At 40.2% G+C, this 25,704-nt stretch overlaps 1 protein-coding gene across 6 annotated transcripts in view; it reads right to left on the bottom strand.

Moving 5' to 3' along the window:
- PIK3CB (phosphatidylinositol-4,5-bisphosphate 3-kinase catalytic subunit beta) overlaps positions 1-25,704 on the bottom strand; it is a 108,607-nt gene that overhangs the window by 30,091 nt on the left and 52,812 nt on the right. For 5 of the 6 annotated variants that reach the window (XM_089509262.1, XM_089509264.1, XM_089509263.1 and 2 more), the window contains 8 exons: positions 22,954-23,136; positions 21,755-21,916; positions 20,718-20,804; positions 15,818-16,069; positions 14,208-14,304; positions 10,209-10,339; positions 6,790-6,843; positions 4,497-4,685 (listed from right to left, as the gene is read on the bottom strand). In XM_089509262.1, coding sequence (XP_089365388.1) covers positions 4,497-4,685; positions 6,790-6,843; positions 10,209-10,339; positions 14,208-14,304; positions 15,818-16,069; positions 20,718-20,804; positions 21,755-21,916; positions 22,954-23,136 — 1,155 coding nt within the window. The remainder of the gene's footprint in view (positions 1-4,496; positions 4,686-6,789; positions 6,844-10,208; positions 10,340-14,207; positions 14,305-15,817; positions 16,070-20,717; positions 20,805-21,754; positions 21,917-22,953; positions 23,137-25,704) is intronic. The other variant, XM_089509265.1, reaches the window with a different exon arrangement.

The raw sequence follows: 25,704 nt of genomic DNA, 5'->3' as shown, positions 1-25,704 counted from the left end.
GCTTCCCCACAGACAGGCCATATAACATCTGGGTCTGAAGTTAAATTGAGCATCCTATGTATCTTGGGATTTCTGTGTCAAAACAAAAGTAACACATTACTATGTTAGAAGTTTTAGCAGATGAAAAGGACAGAGGAACAATGTAGATCCTTATCTTCCCACAGCCCATGTTGACTGTTGGCAAAAGGAAAAGAAACTGGGGTCATAACAATTGGCATCAGACCAGAGCTTTGAAAAGTTACTTTTTGTACTAATCCCAGAGTCCTCCAGCCAGCATGACCAGTGTTGTTGCTCCAAAAGTAACTTTTCATAGCTTGGCATCAGCCATAAGTATGCCATTGACTCATTCCCATGAGATTTTTCCTGTTCTAACATAGAGAGTAGAACAGAGCCATGGAAAACCAGGAATTGCACAACTCCTGAAATGAATAAACTGACATCCAGATGAAACTGGTAGGCAGAAATCCAGACTCTTGAAAGTCTGTTTACACATATAACATCATCACACTAAGAGGACTATTATGGAAGTACAGCAGCCATGCTTTATTATAACACAGCATTTCTTCTCTAAGGTCAAGAGAAAAACATCTGTGGAATCAGCAGATGATCATCCTGACTGGTTGACAGCTGTAACTATGAATTGAGCACAAAGGCATCTCAAAGAGTGATAAATTTCAAAGATATACCCATGTTAGTCTGTAGAATCAGTATGTAGAGAGATCTTGTAGCACCTTTGAGACTAACTGAAATAAAGAAGTTGGCAGGAGGGGCTTTCATAGACTTAAGTCTACTTCCTCAGATGCATATAGTGGAGTGGAAACCAGGGACAGACATATATGTGCCATTGGTGTGTGAGAATGTCAATTTAAATTCAAAATCCTTTGTGTATGGAAATAAAGTAGGAAGTCTAGTTTTAACGATAGTCATTAGTGAACAATGTCATTGTAAACTGGCCAATGTGTATGGAAATCAAGAGGCAAGGCCAGTTTGTCATTGGAAACTAGCCTGTGGGTGAAGAGAATAGATGAGTGCAGGACGCACCCTTGAGGATGGGGTACGATACTGTTGAAATGTGTAAAGCCTGGTTCTTTTTGCTTGGCAGGGTGTCAGCATAGGTTCTGGCTATGTTCGGGGGTGTGCATCATCTAAACATGTGTTTCAGGCCTCTGTCTCTGGTTCTGCTTGGGTTCTCCCCAAACAAATAATACAATAAAAATAATAAAAATATTTGTATGGGAAAAAAGGTTTGCCTAGCCCAATAAGGAGCATCTCAAAATACTGTATATATCTTAGACAGACTGCTAGAGGCATATGCCACAAAGAAGAATTTAGATGTTTACAAGAATAGGCTGATCCCATAACTTGCCTTAAAGCGGGGTTGGGAATCATGTAGACCTCCAAATTTTGTTGAGCTACATCAGGGGTAGGCAACTTTTTTGAGTCGGGGGCCGGGTTGCTGTCCCTCAGACAACTGGGGGGGCCGAAGCCAAAAAATAAATAATTAAATAATATTTTTAAAAATTAAATAAATAAATAAACAGGGACAAATGTAGGACAAAAATTTCAAATGGAGGATACTTTTTATATAAAATGGAGGACACGCGAAAAAATTTGCTGATTTTTTAAAAAATGTTAATATAAATGCATGTTTCTGAGGCTTCTATAGACAGTTGCCCCCCTTGCACGCCGCTTGCCCTGCTTGCCTGCCACTTGCCCCCCCTTGCCTGCCTCCTCCTGATAGGCCAAAGGCCCCACGCTCTCACGCGAGAGGCCAAAGGCTCCAGCCGCAATCGGCGGCAGGACCAGGCGGGGGCCGGTCCCAAGGCCTTGCCGGGTCGCATCCGGCCCACGGGCCGCAGGTTGCCTACCCCTGAGCTACATCTTCCAGCAACCTTTGCCAGCACAGCCAATGGTAAGAATGATGGGAGCTTTAGTGCCTTACAGTGCTTTACAGTGAAAATGTGCTTTTGGGGCCTCCAATGGGGCCACCAATTTTTGGCAGTGCTGGGAAATCTGCAGAAGCAAACAGAGACTGTGTACAACCCATTTACTCTCCACCTCTAAAAGGAACATTCAAGATAATCATCTCTGATACTTGGATTAATCTGTGCATATGGCAACACCAGACACAAAGACTAAGGACCTTATCGCACACACATTCTGGGGACGGAAGGAGGACGCTCGTGTGCGCGTGCGTGCTGCAGAAAATGAAGTTTATCGCACACAAATACGTCCTCCAAGAGGCCCTGTTTCGTCCCCTGGCGCGCACCCATTCACGTCCAGTCCTGACAGGCGTGATTTTTGCCTGACGGATGACCTTCAGTCAGCAAAAAATCACGCCCGTCAGGACTGGACGCGAACGGGTGCGCGCCGGGGGACAGAACAGGGCCTCTTGGAGGACGTATTCATGTGCGATAAACTTCATTTTCTGCAGCACGCGCGCGCACATGAGCATCCTCCTTCCGTCCCCAGAACTAAAATTGTGTGTGCGATAAGGTCCGAAATCACAAATAATGTGCCTTCAAAGCAATGGCATATTGATGAAATAACACATACAACAATCATCCTAGGTACTCAACACTAGAAAGACTCATCAGCATGCTGATCAAGGACGTATGGTAGGAAATACAACAGAATATTCATGGTTTTGTCTGTAAAACATCAGATAACTAGAATGAAAATTCTAGTTAAGCTTCCAGATGTGTGTTACATATAAAATATTGTCCTGCTGCCACTAGGAATACGCCCGCTTAGAAAATATTAAAATTAGAGGCAGAGGTTATTCAACTAGAAAATGTTAAGTGATATGACCCTTAGAGGAAACAAGAGCTCAATGACCTGAGTAGGAGCCAAAAAGATTCCAAAAATACAGCCAGATTTTGTTTACATTCCTCCTCTGAGCCTGAATTAGGAGGGAAATGCTGACCAGCTAGATCAACATCCCAGGTGTGTACTGCCTGATGGTCAGAGGCCAACAAGAGGACTTGTCACATCTGGGCAGAAAGCTTTCCTTTCTTAAGCCAAAACCAAAACAATAAGGCTAATTATGCACAACAATCCAAGACAATTCCTGTGAGCAATTTTTAATCCATGGAAAACAGAGAGGTACTGAATTATGAAAGTCAGTTATTATTACAAGAGCCCCCTTTTTTTCTTAGTGTAAATTACATAATAAAATAAAATAAAATGAAGTAACTATCATTCAGTTGTGCTGCAATTTGTTGTAGATCCATGGCCTAAATTCAATTGCTAAGTTTCAACTAGAGCCAATGAATAACTGAAGATCTGGCAAGAAATACTTGACTAGCTGGGATTAGCAATTAGTCTATATACATGTGTGTAAATCACCCTCATGCATAAACTAAGGGCAGGTTTTGGGGCCAAAATTATGGATTTTTGTATCAGCCACAGATAAGTGTAAAATTTATGGGCAAGTAACATAGGATGTAAATGACAAAGCAAACAAAAATGATGCCACAGAACTTACAAAAACCCAGCAGGCACAACTGAGCTCACCCTAAAGGTTGGACAGATGAAGAGGAACTTTGGTAGACTGTAGCTATACAATGTGTGGGGGAGGTGATCAGGCATGGGCTAGGAAACTCTACTTGGAGAAGGGGATGGTTCCTTTTAAGATAAAAGTGAAGGTACAGTTGACCTGTGGGTTGGCTTATCCACAATTCAATGTAAGTGCTGTAGCTTAACTCTTTTTTTAGAAAAGGAACCCCTTCTCTAAGTAGAGTGGCAAAAGGTTAGAGGCTAGTCCATCCCAGGAGAAAATACAGGAAGCACCATTTAATCTCTATTTCTTTTAGTGTGATGTACATTCAAATCTGCATCTGTTTGTACATTCGCTTTCATATCCTTCCACATGTGGATCACAGATAAATCAGTATCCTGCCATAAAAAATGTATTCTTTTGCCTACCCCACTCCCTGTCTCGGAGTGAAAAAACTAACGAAGGTGGAGCAGAGCTGGTTTTCAGGGACAAATATATGTATTAAAATATTTCAGCTGTGAACCAGCTATTGTTTCTTTTATAAAGCCGAATGGAAACAATTTAAATTTGAACTTGTTTTATAGAGGCATTTTAAATGAAAGCTCCAACTTTTAAAGTAAGTCTAAAAACACTGCACAATGATAATAGTTAACTGGTGGTGCAGTGGTTAAATGCCTATACTGCAGCCACTCACTCACAAACTGCAAGGTTGCGAGTTCAATACCAGCCAAGGGCTCAAGCTCGACTCAGGCTTGTATCCTTCCAAGGTTGCTAAAATGAGTACCCAGCTTGATGGGGGCAATTAGCTTACACACATTATAAACCGCTTAGGGAGTGCTTAAGTACACTTATAAGTAGTATAGAAATGTACTTGCTATTGCTATATGCAGTTAATGCCAGTTAAACCACACTTTCACACCTTCCTCTACAAATGCAGTTGTTTAAAATTTGCCTCTGGGATTAACTATTGTGATCTAGATGACATTTTTTGTCTCACCTGAGCAACATCTTCAAGTTTGTTCCATTTCACGGAGAGCAACAACTTTGGCAAGGACTGTGGAAAATTTTCACGACAGTCGTACCGTAAAGTCCAAATGAGATCCATTTCATTTTCACACAGTTGAGACAAGGGATCCCTTTCCATAATCTCCTTCAACTCAATGTAGAACTTTTTCCCACCACGTCCCTAAGGAGACACAGGTTGATAAAGAGGTCAAGAATCACTATTTGCAAATGGTACAGATGTGCTAGGACAAACTTTACATATTCCTATACTGAATGCCTCCAAATACCATAGGGCTAGAACTCATAGCTACATATTTTAAAATACAGGGTAACTACATGACATAACTGCAAAGTAGAACAAGGCACTGCAAAATGTAGAGCATTCAAGAAAAGTGTAAGACATTACAAATAAAAGCTAAATATAATCTATAATATATATTATATAATATAAATATACATTCATGCTTCTTAGTCATGCTCAAAATGGAGGGCAATTTGGAATTCCTCTTGGGCAAAAGGTTGAAATGTAGGATGTGTCCTGGGAAAGGAGGCCATCTGATCGCACTGTTTAAACAGCTAAATGCATTTCACTATGTATTTTCCTATGCATCACATATTAAAAGAAATATATACTTTACACTGAACACCACTAGGAGGCATTATTGCTATTTGTTCATTTTAATCTGGTTGATAGCTTGAGAAATGATATAGTCTTGTATTCAGTTCACTAAACTATACATGGACCTAGATCTACAGCACTTTGAAAATTAATATATGTATCATTTTAAGGCTAACATATAAAACAAAATTGGGGAAGAGAAATAAACAAAGTGACGTATGATTTAACTTTTTTATAAAATAATTTCTGTCTTTTAAAATACTACGGTCCAATACAACAGAGTTATGAACTTTTATTAAATATACCCAGGGGTACCTGTGTTGGCCATGCAAGCAAAACACAATAGCATCCAAAATACATGAACATAGCTATACTTTTATTAGGCCTGCGTTTGGATTCCTGCATTTATTATCTGTATCTGATGGGTTTTACCTATACAGAACCTGAAGCTTTTCCCAGATGCAGGAGAGGCTTTTTGAGAAATTCAATGTTCTTTGCCTAAGAAGGGGGTGCGTAGCCTCACCTAGGACAGAAACCCATCTGGATTTCAAGGAAAGTTACTTCTTCTGTTGCTAATTAAATTTTATTGACTGGAATTTACAACTCTTGTCTCCCAGAGTCCATATGGCCTCTACCTACATGGATGTACCTTCAAACCATCTTAACTGACATCAAAAACAATGTCTTAACAAAATGTGACTATAACATCAACATTTTTTCTTTGCCTGTATGATTTTTAACACCTTTGTTGGATGAAAAAGCCAGCAGAGCTTTGAAAGCTTGCATGATGTATTTTGAGTATTTTTGGTTGGCTATCACTAGTAAAGCTATTATTATTATTATTATTATTATTATTATTAACCTTTATTTATAAAGCGCTGTAAATTTACACAGCGCTGTACATACAATCTTTTAGTCAGATGGTTCCCTGCCCCTAGGCTTACAATCTAAAAAGACACGACACAAAAGGAGAAGGGAGTGGTGGTGGGGAATAGGATCAGGTCCAGCAGATCTTCTCCACCTCCAAGGCCTGGACCAAGGCAGATGGACTGGAGGAAGGGCTTGGCTTCTTAATGGATGGTTAAAAGGAGGCTTCCTGGGTCAGAGAGGGGCTCGCCTCTGGGAACGCTTCTCTAAACAATATAGTTTTTAACTCAGTTTTGAAACTGGGTAGAGAAGTGATGAGGTGTGCATGTGGGGGAAGAAGGTTCCAGGAGTAAGGGGCAGCAAGCGAGAAGGGACGAATTCGGGAGGGGGAAGTGGTAGTCCTACACTGTGACAGGAGACCTTGACTACCAGAGCGGAGGGTGCGAGTAGGAATGTAAGGAGAAAGAAGGTCAGATAAGTAAGGAGGGGCCAATCCATGGAGCTATCACTGTTTTATTGATTTTGGATGTTATTCAACTATTATTAGATTATCAACTTTATACTTAATTTTGAAAATATATGTATAGAGTCCACAGAAACTGAAAAATATTTCTTGTCTTTATACTTTTGAACTGCAATATAAATTTAACAGACAAAATAATCCCATCAGAGTTAAAGCAAATGTTTCTGAATGTAAGAACACAGAACTTCACAAGCAAGACTAAGGATAAAATAATTACACAAATCTTGTTCCAAGCTTTTAATGATGAAAGGTGACTGATCCATTTTTGATACTTACTGCCATACCAGAGCTTTCACTGCTTCTTGCAATCTCAGCTGCCTTTTCAAGTATCTGCAAAAAAAATGAGATGGAGATTTTTAAAAAGTATATTCTGATAATACTGGAATTAAAAATGATGAACTGTTATCATTGTTATCTTCCTTACAGTTTGAATAATCATGCAACGCCCCAACACCAACCACACATACTTCTTTTCACACTCCATGTCTGCTATATGCACTATAAACAGTAATGCCTTTACATTTTGCTGTGGCTGGATTATTGCTTTTGACTCACATTGTCCCTACAAAGACAGAACCCATAATCCAGCATGAGCACAGATTCTGCTTTAGAAAACTCAATGCACTAATGATAAACTGTGACAGTTGTAAATGACTTCAAGGACAAGAATGTCATCTCTGAAGCAGTTTTTCCCCTGAAAATCAGATTTATGCTGTCCCGAACTAAGCACTTCATTTTAACCTGGTGAACATATGTCTCTTATATATCTCTTATATGTTACCATTTGGTTTTGTTTCATCATGCCTTAACAAAAGGGGAATAGATATGGGTGGCAGTTTGACCCAAAGGCCACACTGGTTTCCAAGGAGGAAGATGGTTCTTGCCTAATTCTTAAACTGGTATCAAGTATGATTTTAGCTTTTAAATTGGGTATGAGTAGCAAAGCAACAATTCTGAAACTGGGATGACTTGCATACAGTATTAACCTGTCCTTTGTTAATTTGTGTGCCCCGTGTCAAAGCAGAATCTGATATGATTCTGTTCTGGCCCTTCTCCAGCTCACTGATAAGAAATACTACATAACCTTCAGTATTCATTTAGGTCAGCTCCTCTTCTTCCCTAAGGAACAATTCTGAGACTGGTCTTGATTAACTTGCTCCCCATTCCCATTTGTGTCCACAAGCTGTCAATCAAGCGCGTAGGCTTCAGATGTCACAAGTCTTGGGTTTTTATGGGGGGGGCAGCCAATGAAAATCGGCTGCATCTGAGGCTCTTCTGTTGTGTCTCCCCAGACTAGAAGGAGGCTTGGTAAATTGGATCAAGGAGGAGAAGGCAGTGGGCTTCATTATTGGGGAGAGAATCTTTGGGGAAGAGAGAAGATAAGGCTCGATCCCCCCACCCTTAGATCCCTGGGCATCCAGGCTCTTCTTTCCCCAAAATCCCTTTGCCTCCCCCATTGCTCCCTGAGCTGTCTGGGGGACGATCAAGCAGGGATGTCCTGCAAAGCCCATCCCATAGTTCCTCTGGAAGGAGCCTCCTTTCTCCAAAATCGCTTTGCCTCCCCCATTGCTCCCTGGGCTATCTGGGGGCTGATCAAGCAGGGATGTCCTGCAAAGCCCATCCTATAGTTCCTCTGGAAGGAGCCTCCTTTCCCCCAAATCCCTTTGCCTCCCCCATTGCTCCCTGGGCTGTCTGGGGGGCGATCAAGCAGGGATGAACTGCAAAGCCCATCTGCTGGTCAGGCGCTCAGGCAGAGGCGAAAAAAGAAAAAATAATAGTTAAAAATTGTGTTCAATGGCTCTCCTCACACATCGGTCTATGAATGTGGAGCAGAGGGGAGGTTGCAATCCACCGGGGGAAAGGCTATGCGAATGGAAGAAAGAAAATGGCGCTGGCGATGCAGAAAGAGAACAAAGAGGGTGACACCCCCAGGCCAGCCCCTTGAGTGCTGCTCCTCCCATCTCCAGGTTCCAGCATCAGACACCCTTTCGTTCCATTCGGATACCGTGAATCGTACACCGCTTTCAAAAATAACCCGCGTTATAACCTACTATTTTTTTAAACCGGTTTATAGGCGTCTAATTCGAATTATATGATATAATTCGATTTTGAATCGAATCGTAGTGGAAATGATTCCGGGGCATTGAGGAACTAATTCAGGCATCAGTGGGAACGACACCTCTTAATTTGCTTCATGATCCACTTTATAGGCAAGTGGAAACGCCTCCTTAGAAGATATGTTGCCCTTCAGTGAAAGTGTAACAGAAATGGTTTTAGTATTCTGAATCTGTGACCTTTTACATGTTGTTGGACTACAACTCCCATCAACTATAGCTAGCACAGCAAACAGTGAGGGTTGATGAGCTGCAGCCCAATGACATCAGGAAGGCCATATGTCACCTATGTAGGGGCGTTCACACACTCTCTTTATATGAGGGGTTCCACTTTCTTTAGTCTTGTCCCCACCAGCTGATGCATGAGTTCACAGGCAGTGTGTAGCTGGTGGATATACATATGAGTTCTTCATGTGAAGAAAAATCCCTGGCTATTGAGGATTTCCACTCATGTGAACATGTTGTACTTATGGGAGTGATTTTATGAATCTGGCACAAAGTCCGTGAGGCAGGGCTAGAGATTACGACTGCACTGTTTGCTTTCAAGGAGGTTTGTGTGAATCCCTCTCCTGCAGCTTCTCTTTGTTCTTATCCAAGAAGAGGTGATGATATAAAAGGAGGAGACTACAAAGGTGTACTAGAAATGTCTTAAACATTAAGTGCATGAATTAATACTGAATCCAAATTGAGTGTAGATCTGAATTAACCTCTCTCTGCATTCCCACTTCATATACCTTTTAGTGATACTTAAAACCTTACACAAAGGTTTCACTTTTAAGAGGTAGCTTAGACCAATTTTTAATAAAATGTGATAATCAGAACGCTAGTTGCAAAACAGGTATTAGTTAGTTTATCCCCAGTCTATGCCTACTACAGCCCTCCATATCTCTTCCAAATCTTTCCTAAGAATCAAGGTATCCTCTGGAATGGTATGCACAGGGGACTGCAGCAGGATGGTTAAATCAGCAGAGCTTGGAGTGGGGGGCTGCCTTGTACAAGCAGAAGTGTAGGTTTTCTTGTTGGACATATTTCTGAATCCTAGATCTGTACTTTTATGTTTAGGATGAATGAACAAGTGTGGGAGTAATATTAATGTTCAAAATATGGTTTGACATATTGAATATATCTAAGTATGTTTGACATACTTAAGATACTATTCATATCTCCCAACAGTTAAAAAAAATTACAACCCCTTCCTCCAATAGTTTACAAATACAGTTAGAATAGTCAATCTCAAAAGAAAGTATGTAGGAATTGCAAGTACAGTTGGCTTTTAACTTTTGCAGTGGTTAGGGATACAGGATCACTGCAAAAGTGGAAAAACCACAAATATATGATGCTATTTTTTAAAAACCCGAGAGAATACTTCTTTAAGTGTTTGTAGGTCCTCCAGCACACATCTATGGTCAACCTCTGGTGGAAGCTGACCATAGTATCATACTGGAGGATCTAGAAATGCTTAGAGTGAACACATTATTTTGAGGCAGAGGCAGTGGCAACTATAGTAATCGGTGAATAATCAAATATACAAAGTCTTAACCTGCAAATGTGAAGGGATGACTGTACTCATACTGATCTTACCTTATCAAAGGGAGGGTAATAAATAGGAAACTTTGAATACTCTGGAAATTTTATCTGCAAAGATGTTGCATTTTCAGTGTATGGATTTGTTTGTACTGTTCCCATTGGGTTCAACATTTCTTCAAGTTCATCTAGATAACAAGAGCACAAGTTCCATTATAGTTATGAACACTGAACTGGTAGCCTATATAAATAAAATTAATGACCCATCTTGCTATGCCACCCGTTAAATCCACCTCCTAAACACAAATAATTTTAAGTGGAATACCTCTAGAAAAACTAGATGACTCATCACTGCAAAATTGCCAAAGCCTCATGTATATGCAGCCCATGTTATTTTCCACATAATCCTACCTTAAGCAATAATGTGAATGCACCATAATAATAAACAAGATGAGAAGGCAGATATATTTTACTGTAATTTTCTTACAATGTTCATATATGAACATTTGTTCTGCGCAAAAAATAACTGCTTAATTTCATAATTATTTACATGGGGGAGGGGGGTATCACAGAGAAAATACTGTATCTTTTTCCTGAACTTGTTTGGAAATCTTTTCCTCCCCTTCACACTACACCAATCCATCCCTCATTTCATTCTCAAATGCAACAATATCAAAGAAGGGGAAACTTTCACTGTATTGTATTGGTTTTTACATTGTTCTCTTCCTCTTTAACCTTCCTCATATAGGAGTTACAGAGGTATTTTGTTTTACTTACTAAATAGTATACATAATTCCTATAGAGAGTAAAGAAAGTTCAAGTGATTTCTATTCAGTGAAAAAATGAAAGGTCTAAAATTTGTAACAGTAAACTTTCCTTGCACTGAGAATTTTAAGATGCTTAGTCAAAACTCATGCAAGGCAAAGCACGTGATCTAGTATAGTCAAGAGCATAATACAAATATTGTCAATAAAAATAATAGCGCAGAGGGACATACGTAATCAGAATTTTAAGTCACCTTTGTCTAATACTCAAAAGCTACTGGCTGAATTGCAGCCTAGATGTGCACAATCTTCATTCAATTTTCATTCACCTAAGGGCAAGATCTTATTTATGTTTTATGGCTATGGGACACATATGATTTAGGTAAGATGTACTATTTTCCTATTCCACTAGTTGGATTATTTTTCAGTATCTCTCTTTCTGTAGGCTTTATTATGAATTATTGGTGGACTGTTTCATCTTAGTATGTGCAATAGCCAGTAATTGTAATAATAATAATAATAATAATAAATTTTATTTGTATTTCCCCGCCTCTCCCATAGGATCGAAGCGGGGTTACAGACTAATTAAAAACCATTACACATTCTTATAAAAACAGGATAAATAAACTCCAATATAAAATTTACAAACTCTATGGACAACATACAGCAGGGTAAGGCAGGGAATCAATCGCATCGAAAATATTATTCATTCTACAGAGGGGAAGGCTTGGCAAAAGAGAAAGGTTTTAAGTCTCTTTTTAAATGATTCCAGGGGGGTCATAAGACCGAGCTCCTCGGGAAGACTATTCCAGATCCGCGGGGCTACTACAGAAAAAGTCCTCTGGGATGTGGAGACATATCTGGAAGATGGTATTTCCAACAGGTTCTTCCCGGATGTTCTAAGTGTGAGGGGTGGATTATATGGGGAGATGTGGTCTCTCAAGTAACTCGGGCCCAAGCCATATAGGGCTTTATAGGTACAGCGCACCCGCGCCATACGCGCTCAAGCCGTGGGGCGTGCACGGGGCAGAAGGGGCGGCGCGTCCCATTCAATTGAATGGGTGCGCGCGCCCTTAGCACCCCGCGCGCCGTCGCAGTGCTGCGGCCGCCGTGCATGAGCCCCATTGGAAACAATGGGGCTCGAGCATAGGTGGAATTCGCCTTACACGGCGGGATCCGGAACGGATCCCTGCGTAAGGCGAGGGCGCACTGTAATAACCAACACCTTGTATTGGGCTCGGAAGCGAACAGGCAGCCAGTGCAGATCTTTCAAAACAGGTGTTATATGCTCAAACCTGGACTCACTGGTGACCAATCTGGCTGCCATGTTTTGTACTAACTGAAGCTTCCGGGCTTGGTACAAGGGTAGCCCCATGTAGAGCGCATTACAGAAATCTAAGTGAGAGGTTACCAGAGCATGTACCACAGTTTCAAGGTCCCTTTGGCCCAGGTAGGGTCGCAGTTGCCGTATCAACTGAAGTTGATAGCAAGCACTTCTGACTGTCGCATCTACTTGAGATGTCAACGGCAGAGACGAGTTCAGAAGTACTCCTAGATTGCAAACTTCGTCCTTCAGGGGAAGTGTGACCCCATTCAGGACAGGTGGAAAAATTTCCTTCACTGGGCCTGGGGGAACCTATCACCGGTACTTCCGTTTTCTCTGAATTCAGACTGAGTTTGTTTTCTCTCATCCAGCCCATTACTGACTCCAGGCAGGTATTCAGAGGAGAGACGCCATCCTTAGACACTGCATAAGTCAGAGACACAGAGAAACATATTTGGGTGTCATCAGCGTACTGATAACACCATGCCCCGTGTCTCTGGATGATCTCTCCCAGTGGTTTCATGTAAATGTTAAACAAAGTGGGGGACAAAATAACTCCCTGAGGGACCCCAGATGTTAGTTCCCTCTTAGAGGAACAAGTGTCCCCCAACTGCACCATCCGGAATCTGCCCAAGAGGTAGGAATGGAACCACTGGAGTGCAGTGCCCCCGATACCCAACTCCCTCAGGCGTTCCAGAAGGATACCATGGTCAATGGTATCAAAAGCCGCTGAGATGTCCAAAAGCACCAACAAGGTTACACTTCCCCTGTCGATGCACAGACGGAGATCATCGACTAAGGCGACCATGGCAGACTCAACTCCATATCCCACTCTGAAGCCGGTTTGAAATGGGTCCAGATAACTGGTTTCATCCAAGACTGCTTGGAGTTGGAAGGTGACCACTCTCTCGATCACCTTACCTAAGAATGGCAACAAGGAGACCGGTCTATAATTATTTCTCACCAGGGAGTCCAGGGAGGGTTTCTTGAGCAAAGGTTTTACTATTGCTGATTTCAAATTCGATGGAAATTTACCCTCCCTGAAGGATGCATTAATTATGAGTTGTAATAATGATGTTACTACATCACCACCCTGGGCGGTCAACCAAGAAGGACAGGGATCAAGAGAGCACGTCATCTTCTTAACACTTCCAAGAAGCTTGTCCACTTCATCAGTATGTACAAACTCAGTGATCCAGTTTAATAGAGTCCACAGAAGCTCTGGATGCCTCTCCTATTGTTTCTGTTGTAATGCCGGTGTCAAGATCAGCCCTTATCCGAGAGATTTTATCTGCGAAAAAGTTGTTAAAATCATCACAGCAGGCCTTAGTTGGTTCTAAAATAGGGTTCAGAGTGGGAGGAAGCTGAGCCAGCTCCCTCACCACCCTGAACAGCTCTGCTGGACGTGACTCTGCAGAGGCAATACCTGCAGCATAGAACGAATTCTTTGCTGCACTTATTGCCACTCCATAAGATTTCAAAAGAGCCTGATGGAGTGTCTTGTCGGATAAGCGCTGGTGCCTCCACCAGCTGCGCTCTAGTCGTTGCACGGCCCGCTTCATTTCCCGAAGATCTTTGGTATACCAGGCTTTTTTATTGGAAGTGGGCCGGTAAGGACGCTTAGGAGCGATACTGTGTATAGCCCTGGAAAGATTGTTACCCCAGATATCGGTCAGGGCATCAACAGAATCGCCGTCAGATCCAACCATAAACCCCTCTAAGGCTTCTTGGAATATATGGGAATGCTGCTACCTATTCTGTTAAGTAGTATTTTCCAACACTGCTATAGGGCTTTTCCCCCATGGTTTTGCCATGCAAACAGAGCATACAAATAATAAGATGCTGATTATGAAGATGATAGCAGAAATGATTATGATGTCAACCCTTCTGAAATGATCTGAAGCTGTGCAGTGGGGTGCTGCATGACAGAAGGCACACACAATTTTTGAAGCACAAGTTAAGTCTTACCAGGAAATGATGACCAGCTGTGCAGCACAAAGTCTCCACTCTTCAGTTGGCCTTTAAAATCAAACACCATAGTATTGACCCATGCTACAGGATAGTGCTGAAATGAAAAAGCATAAAGTTTGACACTAAGCTCCAAATGCACCCAATGCATAAATTAGAGACTAAATATTTGAGTATTTTGGCTTTGTAAGTGAAAATGAGTAATTTCTGCATTTTTTCCTATTGTGGAGTGTGGGAGGGAAGACAATTTCTGCATAGCTCTTGTCTAGTAATAACACATCCTGAACTGTTTCTGAAAATGATTTTGCACAAAAATTGTGAGGTATGGAGCAAGACAACAGTTTCTAAGGCCTGTTACAGACTGCCAAAATAAAGCTGCTTCGGGTCTCTTTGGAGATATGCTATTTAAATGATGCATGGGTCCTAAAAGTCCGGAGGTCGCGCCAAAGCCACACTCCATTCCTAAGCACTGGAGTGCAGCTTTGGTGCAGCTTCCGGATTCTTAGGACCCATGCATCATTTAAATAGCATATCTCCAAAGAGACCCAAAGCAGCTTTATTTTGGCAGTCTGTGGCGGGTTACATACCGCCGCTTACAGCGCTGTCCCGCCGCCGCCGCTTGCAGCGTCCAGGAGCCGCAGATGCCACACCGCGGGGCTCCTGGACGCTCAGAGGAAGGAGCGCGGAAATTGCACTCCTTCTAGGGCTCCGGAAGAGGCGTCGCAAGTGCCAAAGGGCGCACTCGCGGCGTCACTTCCAGTGCGCCACGTGCAGATGCAGAGCATCCGTTACATCAATATGGCGGCGGCCGTGTGGAACAGCTGCCGCCATATTGTACGTATTGAATATGTATTAGGGTTAGGGGGGTGCGGAAGCACCGCCCCTTTCTAACCCTAATACGTATTCAATACGTATTTTTGACGGTCTATAACCCGCCTGTAACAGGCCTAGGTAACCATTTTGTTTTACAAAATCACTGGATTTTGTGCAATAAAATAATGATTTTCACATAGAGACTGTAGCTGTTTATAACATAAATTTTATATGTACAAAGAACAGAATTCTTTCTCCCTCCCCCCCCACCCCACTTTCCAGAAAACCACTGTTTTTAAAATGCAAATTAGCACTGCTAAAAACATGATTTTGGCACAAAAATGGGAGTTTCTAGAGAACTGTTAGGTTTTTCTGCATGAAAAATCCATTCTTTGCACAAGATGGCCCATGTCTCCCCGCAAAGAGGTAAGAAAATGAATTTAGGTCAGTGTCACTTCCAGTGCACCCAAATGCATTGGTTCAGCCTGAAAACAGGTTGCAGGGAATGAAAATTTGTCCCTGCTCCCATGCATTTGCCCATCCCTGATATAAATTCTAGATACTATTGAAAAGCTTAAAATAAATATCAACTGTTAAAAAACAAACAGTACAAATTCAAATACTTTAAAAACAACAATAACAACAGTGAAAAGCCTATTTCTAACAGATCAGACATTCAATTTGAAGTTCAGATTTAAAAAAAAAAAGGTATGGAAGCAAGAAATATACAAACACACACAGTGACTTCCCAGTACAACAAAGAGGAATGTAAAGATGAAATTAAATGAAACCATTACCACTTTCCCAGCTTTCCTAATGGTCTGGTATTTGGACGGATTGAGTGTCTTGGCTGACTTTTTATTTTTCATTTTATCCATCACAGCATAAACCACAAAGCACAGCCTAGCCATTCTTGGCAAATCACAGATGTTAATATCAAATTCCAAGGGTTCATTCCAAACATGGTCATTTCTCCCAGATATTTCTGAGCTTACGATAGGCTTACAAAGGAGCTCAGTTCCATGGAAGAGACCGGCCCTGACATGAACCTGCAAGAGACACATGACAGGAAAGTATCCAAACACGTTCCAAAAAATGAACAAAAAAGGATTATTATCATAGAAACACTTCCTTGTTAAAACAGAGAGTATTTGCCCTTACTGGTAAGGGCAAATTTTGTATATGCAAATATGTGCTGGAATATTAACTGGAACATTTAGCTATATTGAACAGTTAAAGATTTGTGTGTGTTGGTAAGAAAATTATTCGTAATAATATTAGGATTAGGTATGAAGCCTGGAAATTAGAAAAGGTAAAGGTGACCAAGACTAACTAAATCCACTGTATGAAAGCATATTCATTTTATACATTTTTCAATATAATATTTCCAGATCAAGCATGCTGACAATTCAGAATGCCTTTTAAACCATTCAAGGTAACTGCTGTAATTGGGAAAACAGCTTCAAAGTGGATTTTTAAATGAATATACACATGCAATTATTTTTAAAGGCATCTAGTATACCTGACATAACTGTTCACCTAATGTACATAGAATGTTACCTTCAAAGATTCAATAATAAAAACAAACAAAATGATTTTCAGTGTAGTTATTTCTGGTTCTCTTTCAGTTTCAATGTTGATTTTTTTTTTTTTAGGTGTATCTGACACTTTCGGAAAAGCAGCTTCCAATACAGTAATACAAACAAAACAAACGAAGAGTTGCAAAAGTTCTCTTTGAAACCCATGGCATGGGACTGAGTCAGAATTAACTCATTCCCTACTTTTAAATGGGGCTCAGTTAAGATAAATCTTTATGGATTGTGCTCAAAGAAGTTGCTTGCAATGCATCACTGAACACTGGCATCTGGAAAATGTAAACAAAATCTTGCTGCATAAATTACTGCCTCATTTATCTCATTTAAAGTTGACTATGTTTTTTCTCCCGACTCCCCTCCCTAATTTTTGAAATCATAGTGTATTCTATTATTTTTCACAGTTGGGAAAAATGTCACACAGAGTAACATTGGTGGAAATAAGAGGCTGCATTCTGAAAGAGCAGGGGTGGGCAAAGTCTGTTCCCTTCCAAATAATGTCCCAGTCTAGACGGATATGAAAGGACACCCTCGTCATGTCCGAGGGGCAGCACTTCTAGACACTCCTTGCCCCTGACAAGGGTGTCAAAATGGCAGTGCCCTGTACAGATGGGCGCCGCCATCGTTACGTGCTGGATGCATAGCATCCACACATCGTGGCACCATTATGATGTCGCGAGTGCGCCATTGGCGCACTGTGATGTCATAATGGCATAGCAAGAAGAACTCACTTTTCACAGGTTCTTTTTTGGTCCGTGGGGCGGTCTGGAGGCTGCAGCTTCCCCACAGACCAAAACTAGGTGCCGGGAGACTATCCTTTTTGTGGCTCTTGAGGCTTCAAGGCAACCACACTAATTTTTTTCTGGCTAAAAAGGAGGGTGAATTGCTGATCTTTGGACACCTCCAGGTGCAACTGTTTAATGTTTCAAATAGATTGCAAGGACTCCCTGTAATGTTTTAACATCAATAAATACTGTACCCACTTATAATAACAAGATTTTTTTTTTTTGGCCATTTAGCCACTTTTGGAGGATGTTTTGTTTTTCAGTAGTCCATGTGGCCCTTGGAGGCTAGTAGGTTTATAAAAGTGGCTCACTGACCTGCTGCATTTGCCTACTAGTGTAAAAGAGGTTGTGTGTTTCATTCACTCTTCCAAAAGTTCTAGTGGAACAACTAGCATGAGCAATACCTAATGTAATTAAATGACAATGAGCTGTGCAAGTTCTTCCACAGTGGTTTTTTGAACCACTTGGGCAAATAGTATCAAAAGATAAAAATGGGGTTCTACAGGCAATAGAAGCTTTGCACTAGGGGAGTAATCCTAGAGGATTACAGAGACTGATATTTTGTTCAACATCCACTCAAACAATTTAAGACACTGTATACACATTTCTTAAATACAGATTCATAGCATTCTAAATACATGCAACAACTGTACATTTACTTAGCAATTACTGTCCTGAATACTTTTCAGAATATACACACTTAAATACAGTGGGCTCTCTCCTTATGCGGGGATCTGTTCCAGATCCTCCCGCGTAAGGGAAAATCCGCTTATGCTCGAGCCTCATAGGAAATAATGGGGAGCGTGCATGTGGCAGAGCGGGGTCCTCGCACCATTGTTTCCCTTCCCAAGCAGCTTCCACATACCCTGGAAGCCTTGTAAAACACGTCTGCGCATGGCACGGGCGCACTGTAGATATTTGTTCAAAGCAATTTGTCTAAGGTCAATGAATTTTATCATCATTTCAGTAAACACCATGAAACAATTGCATTTTTTGTCTTTTCCATTATTAAAATTAATTCAAATTGTATGCCAAACAAAATAAGGAAAATGCATACTCCTCTATTTAAACAGCAAAGTGTCTAGTAATTGTGTAATAAATTCTTTCTTATTAAAACCATGGTCTAAAATGAAGTCTGTCAAAAGTTTAATAGATTTCATTTGCTTCTGATAAGCATCTTTTATAAACTAAACATCACACAAAACATCACACATAAGGTTCTGGAATGAGTGGTGGCCTCCTAGTTTCAGGAATTATTTAGATCCATTTCAATCTGGCTTCAGACCTGGCTATGGAACAAATAATAATAATAATTAATAATAATTTGTTTTATTTATATACCACTATTCCAAAGATCATAGCGGTGAACAGCAAGTAAGCTAATCAGCAAGTAAGCTAATTTGCCCCCAACAGTCTGGGTACTCATTTTAGCGACCTCGGAAGGATGCAAGCCTGAGTCGAGCTTGGCCCCTTTTGCTGGTCTTGAACTCGCAACCTTGTGGTTTTGAGTGAATGGCTGCAGTACAGGCATTTAGCCACTGCGCCACCAGGGCTCCTTGTGACAGCTTTGGTCACTTTGGTGGATGACTTATACAGGGAACTGGACAGGGGGAGTGTCTCTCTGTTGGTTCTGCTAAATCTCTCAGCGGCTTTTGATACCATCAACCATGGTATCCTTCTGAGCCACCTTTCTGGGATGGGACTTGGGGGCACTGCCATGAAGTGGTTCCAGTCTTTCTTGAAATGGTAGAAGGTGGTGTTGGGGGATTACTGTTAGACCTCTTAGCCACTGGCCTGTGGGGTCCCACAGAGTTCTATGTTGTTCCCCTTGTTATTTATGATCTACATGAAACCGCTGGGAGAAGTCATCTGGAGTTTTGAGCTGCGGTGTCATCAGTATGCGGATGACACCCAACTCTCTCCTTTCCATCTGACTCCAAGGAAGCCTTCTCTATGCTGAACCAGTGTCTGCTGTCAGTAATGGACTGGATAAGGGCAAACAAATTGAAACTTAATCCAGGCAAGACAAACGTGACCCTGATCAGTCATAAGTCAGAACAGGAAATTGGGCCTTTGCCTGAATTGGATGGGGTTACACTCCCCCCTGAAATCTCAGGCTCACAGCTTGGATGTGCTCCTGGACTCCACTCTGAGCCTAGATGCCCAGGTTTCAGCAGTGGGCAGGAGCGCATTTGCACAGTTAAAACATGTGCACCAGCTGTGCCCATTCCTTGAGACATCAGATCGGTCTACGGTGACACATGCTTTGATTACATCCTGTTTGGACTATTCTAACATACTCTATGTGGGGCTGACTTTGAAAACTGTTTAGAAACTTCAGCGGGTTCAAAATGCCACAGCCAGAATGCTGACTGGAGCCAGTTATAGGGAGCATACAACTCCTGTATTGAACAAGCTACACTGGCTACTGGTTCATTTCTGAGCACAATACACGGTTTAGGTCCAGACTATTTGAGAAATCATATTTCCCCATATGAACCAGCTAGAGCCCTAAGATCCTCAGGAGAAGACTTTCTTTTGGTCCTGCTAGCATCACAGGGCCGCTTGGTGAAGACACGAGAAAGTCCTCTTGGTAGCTGCTTCCACCTTCTGGAACTCCCTTCCATGGGAGGCTAGCCTGGTCCCCTCTCAGGTGGCCTTTTGCTGGCAAGCAAAAACATTTTTATTCAAGAAAGCTTTTTAAAATCAAGCAAGCTTGGTTTTATTTGAGAGGGGGTTGGTTTAGATTGTGTTTTAACTTGTATGTTTTAAATTTTAATTTTCTGGTGTTTTAATTAGGTTATTTTAATTTTTTAAAAATGTTGTTTTATACTGTGAGCTGCCTTGGATCTCTTTTTGGGAGAAAGGTCAGATAGAAATAAAATAAATAAATAAAATAAAAAATTAAATAGGAGCGTTTCTGCATTCCATGTTTTTTATAAATTAAACATTCATCAGATTTTTTAAAAAAAAATCTTGTAATGATGGCCTAAATTAGTAATAATATTTAACTTTCATCCTCAGGTTTGCTTTTTCTTTTTTCTTTTAAAAGCAAATTTGTGGAAGATTTATACATCAGATTTATGTGGCAGTAGTTCTGGAAGATGGAACATTCTTCAGCACCACTGAAGGGATTTTGTTTTTTTCAGCCAGAGACTCCAGAAAAATCTCAAATATAATCATGGTATGAATTTGTAGAAAATCAGTTATTCTTCTCATTTTGCTAGGGACTTGTTTAAATAATAAAATGTGGCCTGAACATGCATGAAGGAGATGAATTGTTAAGATGCCCACTTCTCCTGTTTGAGAGACTTACTTACTTTGGCAGTTTCTTCTGTGTTCAGCTTGTTGCCATTTACCAGCACAACCTTGAAAGGTTGGTTAATATCCCATACACTTTGTGTCACCTGTAGCACAAAGAAAATGGCATGGTAAGGTTTTTCAGACCCCTTGAGAAATGTTTGCATTCCAAAATCATGTTGATTTCGCAGTCCTACATTAACAGCATGATTTCAGCTTGCAAATCAAGCATCTGGAGGGTGTGCAAACACCCTTCTTCAAGTGGAGAGGAATTCCACCAGCAGACAGAAGGCACAGCCACTACACATGTCCCTAGTATGTCTTAAGAAACTCTACAGGTATAGACCTATGGCTGGCAATGGGCTCCCAAAAAGATCACTCAGTAGATATATTGGAATAACCTTGAATATGCTAGATCCCAAATCTGTTTGCTCTCAAAAACAGATGCCAGGATCAGGTCTACGATCTATATCAGCCTGGAGATGGCAGGTAATTCCTCCCATCAATTTTGACAAGGGTAGAGGAAGACAAATTACCACACAGAGATACCACATCCATTTTCAGAAAAGAACATGTATGCAGGCTAGACTGAAAGTTTTATTCTGAGGATATGATCAGTTTAAGATATATTTTCAGGAGACTAATAGCATCTCCTGCACATGATGCAACAATTTTAAAAATAAATTTTGTTTGTTAACTGCTTTTGAGTTGACCTTAACTCATGGTGATCCTGCGAATGAGACATCTCCAAGATCCCATATTCTCAACTGCTCTGTTCAAGGTCCTGTAAGTTCAGGCCTGTGACCTCCCTGATTGAGTCTAAACATCTGGCATGTGGCCTTCCTCTCTTTCTACTGCCTTCCACCTTTCCTAGAATTATTGTCTTTTCTAATGAGTCATGCTTTATCATGATGAAGCCAAAGTACGACAGCCTCATTTTAATCATCGTAGTTCAAGCTTGATCTGTTCTTAAGATCTTGATCTTAAAATATACAGTATTACCCTTCCCAAATAGGTCTAGACAACATTCCAAACCACACCCACTACCTAAACTCACACGTGACTTTTTTGGTGGTAGAGGAAGTGGAAGGGTAGAAGATTTTCGGTTTATGGCAGCTTCTATAGCAATCATTTCCTGTTCACACATTTTTTTAATGGTACTGCATTCAATGAGAGTCAGCCGTGGAAGAGTTCTGCTCATCACACAACGCTGGAGATACTGAGGAAGGAAGGAGCAAGAATTCTGTTATTTGCCTGCTGACCATTAAACATGAAGCCCATGAAAGTACATTTTAATTAGGCTTACATAACCAGAGAATGTCTAAGAGGAAAGGAAAAATGTCACTCATATAAAATGGCAAAATCAAGATATAATTTTTGAAAAAGATATATTTTAAAATACATTTTCAAGCTGTGGATGGTTGGATCCATGGATAAGGACTGCACAAATACAGAGTGCTAAGTGTACAAGCATGACTGACTAAAAAGAGAAATTTAATTGCAAATATTACTTTACCTTTCTTAGTATTTTAATAACTAGGTAGCTAAGAGAAAGCTATATCATATTTAAAGTCATTCACATCTGAATTGTCCAGTTATGTATGTACTTATATATTAATCTTACGAAAGAAGTTAATTCATTTAACAAAATCAAATAAATGCTATTTGGGCAATAGTACAGTTGGCTCTCCTTATCCATGGATTTAATCATTCATGGCTTGACGATATATTTTTTTAATTCAAAAAGCAAACCTCAATTTTGCCATTTTATGTAATGAACACTATTTTAAAACACCATTGTATATAATGGGACTTTAGCATCCCTGAATTTTGGTATCAATGTTGTTGCTGTTTTCCTGGAACTAAACCCTAGCCTAGAGGATACCAATGGCCCATTGTAATAGGAAAAGATACTTACATTTATTGGTCTCAATTTAAAATATGATTTCTTTTTACAAAGGACAACAGTCAAGTTGAATATGAGCAACTATGGCCCTTCCAGATATTCTTGAGTTGCAACTCCCATCTTATCTATTTATATCCCACTTTTCTCCTGACATGGAACCTATCAGCCCTAATCAGAAGTCAATTGTGTGGGTCCCATGATGGAATAAAAGTGGTGTAAAAATTCAATAAATAAATAAACATAATTATGAAAGGGTATGAGAATTACAGTTCAACAACATTTGGAAGGCCAGAGTTACTATCCTAAATACTTGTGCGGCTTTTTATTTCTTTTAAAAAAAGAGTGAATACCTGGAACTGAATTAATGGGTGATCTCCAAAGACATATTCCAATCTTCCACTAACTTGCAGCACATAGTTAGAAGGGTCAACTTCATCATCTTCCCTCCCATGGATAGTTAAACGTTTTCGAATTACCAGCTCATTCAACTTGATGGGATTAATATTAGGAGACACCTGAAAACTAAATACATCCTATTAAAAAGAAATACAATAGCAATTATCATCTCATCTTGTATTATTGTTTCTGAATGTTAGAAAGAAGTATTAGCAGGATACAATATTGTATAGATTTTTTTAAAAGAAAAAAACTTGCTCTTTTTGTTTATCCATATTTTTATATTACTTTTCTATAAAGCCACAAGAATGGTACACAAAATGAAAAACCATAAAACATTTAATTTAGAGCACCCAAATCAGTATTGTAGTAACAAAACTGCTAAATAATTGTATAATAATAATAATAATAATAATAATAATTTGTATCCCACTGTTTTCCCAGAACTGGGACCTAGAGAGGCTCACAACATTAAAAGAACAATACAATTAAAAACATAGAAAAGTGATACATTGAAACAGAATAAAATCGTTACATTAAATTGTATAAGCCAAACTTAAAAGATGTGATATAGTGACTTTTCTGAAAGGAACAAGAAAGGGAACACATAATTCCAAAGGGAGTGAATTCCAAAGTTTGGGAAACACAAAAGAAAGCTGTTTGCTGAGTGGCTGTCACACAAACCTCTACAGGGAGTAATAACCTTAGGACAGCTTTTCCTGTTGATATTAATGATCAAATTAAGAGCAAGCAAATATATCTCTCCACTATTGCCTTCCACAACAACTGGCTCTACATGGAATCACCACTGCAATTAAATGAATGCAAATAAAGAATTGGTTTGGGGCAATAGATTTTAAAAATGACTCAACTTCTAAGTAAGAAATCTCACAAACTCTTTCTATAAAAATATTACAGAGTTCAATATACAGATTATCCATGCACTTCAAGAGGCAACTGTATACACCTTTATTACTGTTTTATAAATAATTATACAAAACAACTATTGCTTCTTTACAGAAATCTTCCCCACAGTACTTCTCCTTTTATGCACAAATGCTTTTTGTAAAAGAGCATATGGTGCTTTCATTTTTTTAAAAACACTCCACAAAAATGGAATGATTCAAAAGCAATTATTGACAAATGTAAATCATGGCCTAGCTTTCATTTTGTTTTATGATGATGATTATTTTTTGTCTGGAAGCTTGTTTATGTAGCAGCCTTCTGGTAAAAGGCCAAACCATGCAATGGAAAATCGTAACCATAATGAAGTAGTCAGTCAAAATCAATTCAATATTTTCTTTGCTTCAAAACTTATTTGTCTCAAAACAGCTACTTTCCCTGAAGTTACTGCCAAAACACTGAGTCCATCATATGACAAAATTCAAAAAACAAAATCTTAATTTCTTTAAAGTCACAGACTCAGGTTTTTTTTTAATGGCTTGTGTTTATTGTATCACATCTGTTTCCAAAAAAAGGTCTAAAAATATTTTTACTATACATTTCAAACACTTATGAATGAAGGTCTGCTTGAATTACAAGATTGAGATAATTGGGGGTGGGGGATATCAGAATGGTACCATCTTTTATGGAGTGGTTTTCATACTAAGGAAAGATATAGTGAAAGCTATAAAATGATACAATGCAAAATCATGTCAATTAGGCTTCAGGTAAAAGCTATAAATATCACCATAATCCAAATATATGTGCCAACTACTGAGGCAGAGGAAGAAGAAATAGAGAGATTCTGTGAAGGGGTTTAGGAAAAAAATTGACAACACATCAACACAGGCCTTCAGGCTAATATCTGGTGACTGGAATGCTAAAGTCAGCAGCAAAGAAAAATAATTTTAAAAAACAGGAAGATAAGAAACAAAGCAAGAGAGCATCTGAGAGAATTTTGTGAGGCCATAAACCTATTTATTGCAAACACCTGTTTCATACAACCAGAGAGGAGATTATACACACAGTTTTCAAACAGCCAATCAGACTACAAGGCTAATGGTCTTCAGCCACATCATGAGAAGGCATGACTCATTAGAATAATAATAATAATAATAATAATAATAAAATTTTATTTATATACTGCCCTTCTATAAACCAGGGTGGTGCACAACACCATAAAATACAAAATTACAATTACAACTTCCAATAAAAACAAATACATTAAAAACAATACAAGTCAGCTTGCCACTGCTGACATAGGCATAGACGTGGGGGGGGGGGGGGGAAGACTAGTTGGGGCCTGTATCAGGGAATGCGAGTTTGAACAGAAAAGTCTTCAGCCCCTTTTTAAACTGGGCCAGGGAGGTGGCCGAGCGGAGCTCAATGGGCAGGGAATTCCAGAGGGTCGGGGCCGAGATGGTAAAAGTCCTCCTAGATGTGGAGGCTAGTCTAGCCCCTGGAACCCTCAATAGCTGCTGCCCAGATGTTCTGAGAGTGCGGGACAGATTGTATGGGGAGAGGCGGTCCTCAAGGTATCCTGGGCCCAAGCCATTTAGGGCTTTATAGGTGATAACCAACACCTTGTATTGCGCCCGGAAGCGAATTGGCAGCCAGTGCAGATCTTTAAGCACTGGTGTTATGTGACTGGCTCTGGGTATGCCAGTAACCAGTCTGGCTGCCATATTCTGCACTAATTGCAGCTTCCGGGTATGGTACAAGGGTTGCCCCATGTAGAGCGCGTTGCAGAAATCCAAGCGAGA

The sequence above is a fragment of the Sceloporus occidentalis genome, unplaced genomic scaffold (assembly GCF_023333645.1).
Source record: "Sceloporus occidentalis isolate IW3139 unplaced genomic scaffold, rSceOcc1.0.p SCAF_2, whole genome shotgun sequence".
Taxonomy (NCBI): domain Eukaryota; kingdom Metazoa; phylum Chordata; class Lepidosauria; order Squamata; family Phrynosomatidae; genus Sceloporus; species Sceloporus occidentalis.
The sequence above is the reverse complement of the archived record's forward strand: the minus strand, read 5'-3'. Positions and strand labels throughout refer to the sequence as shown.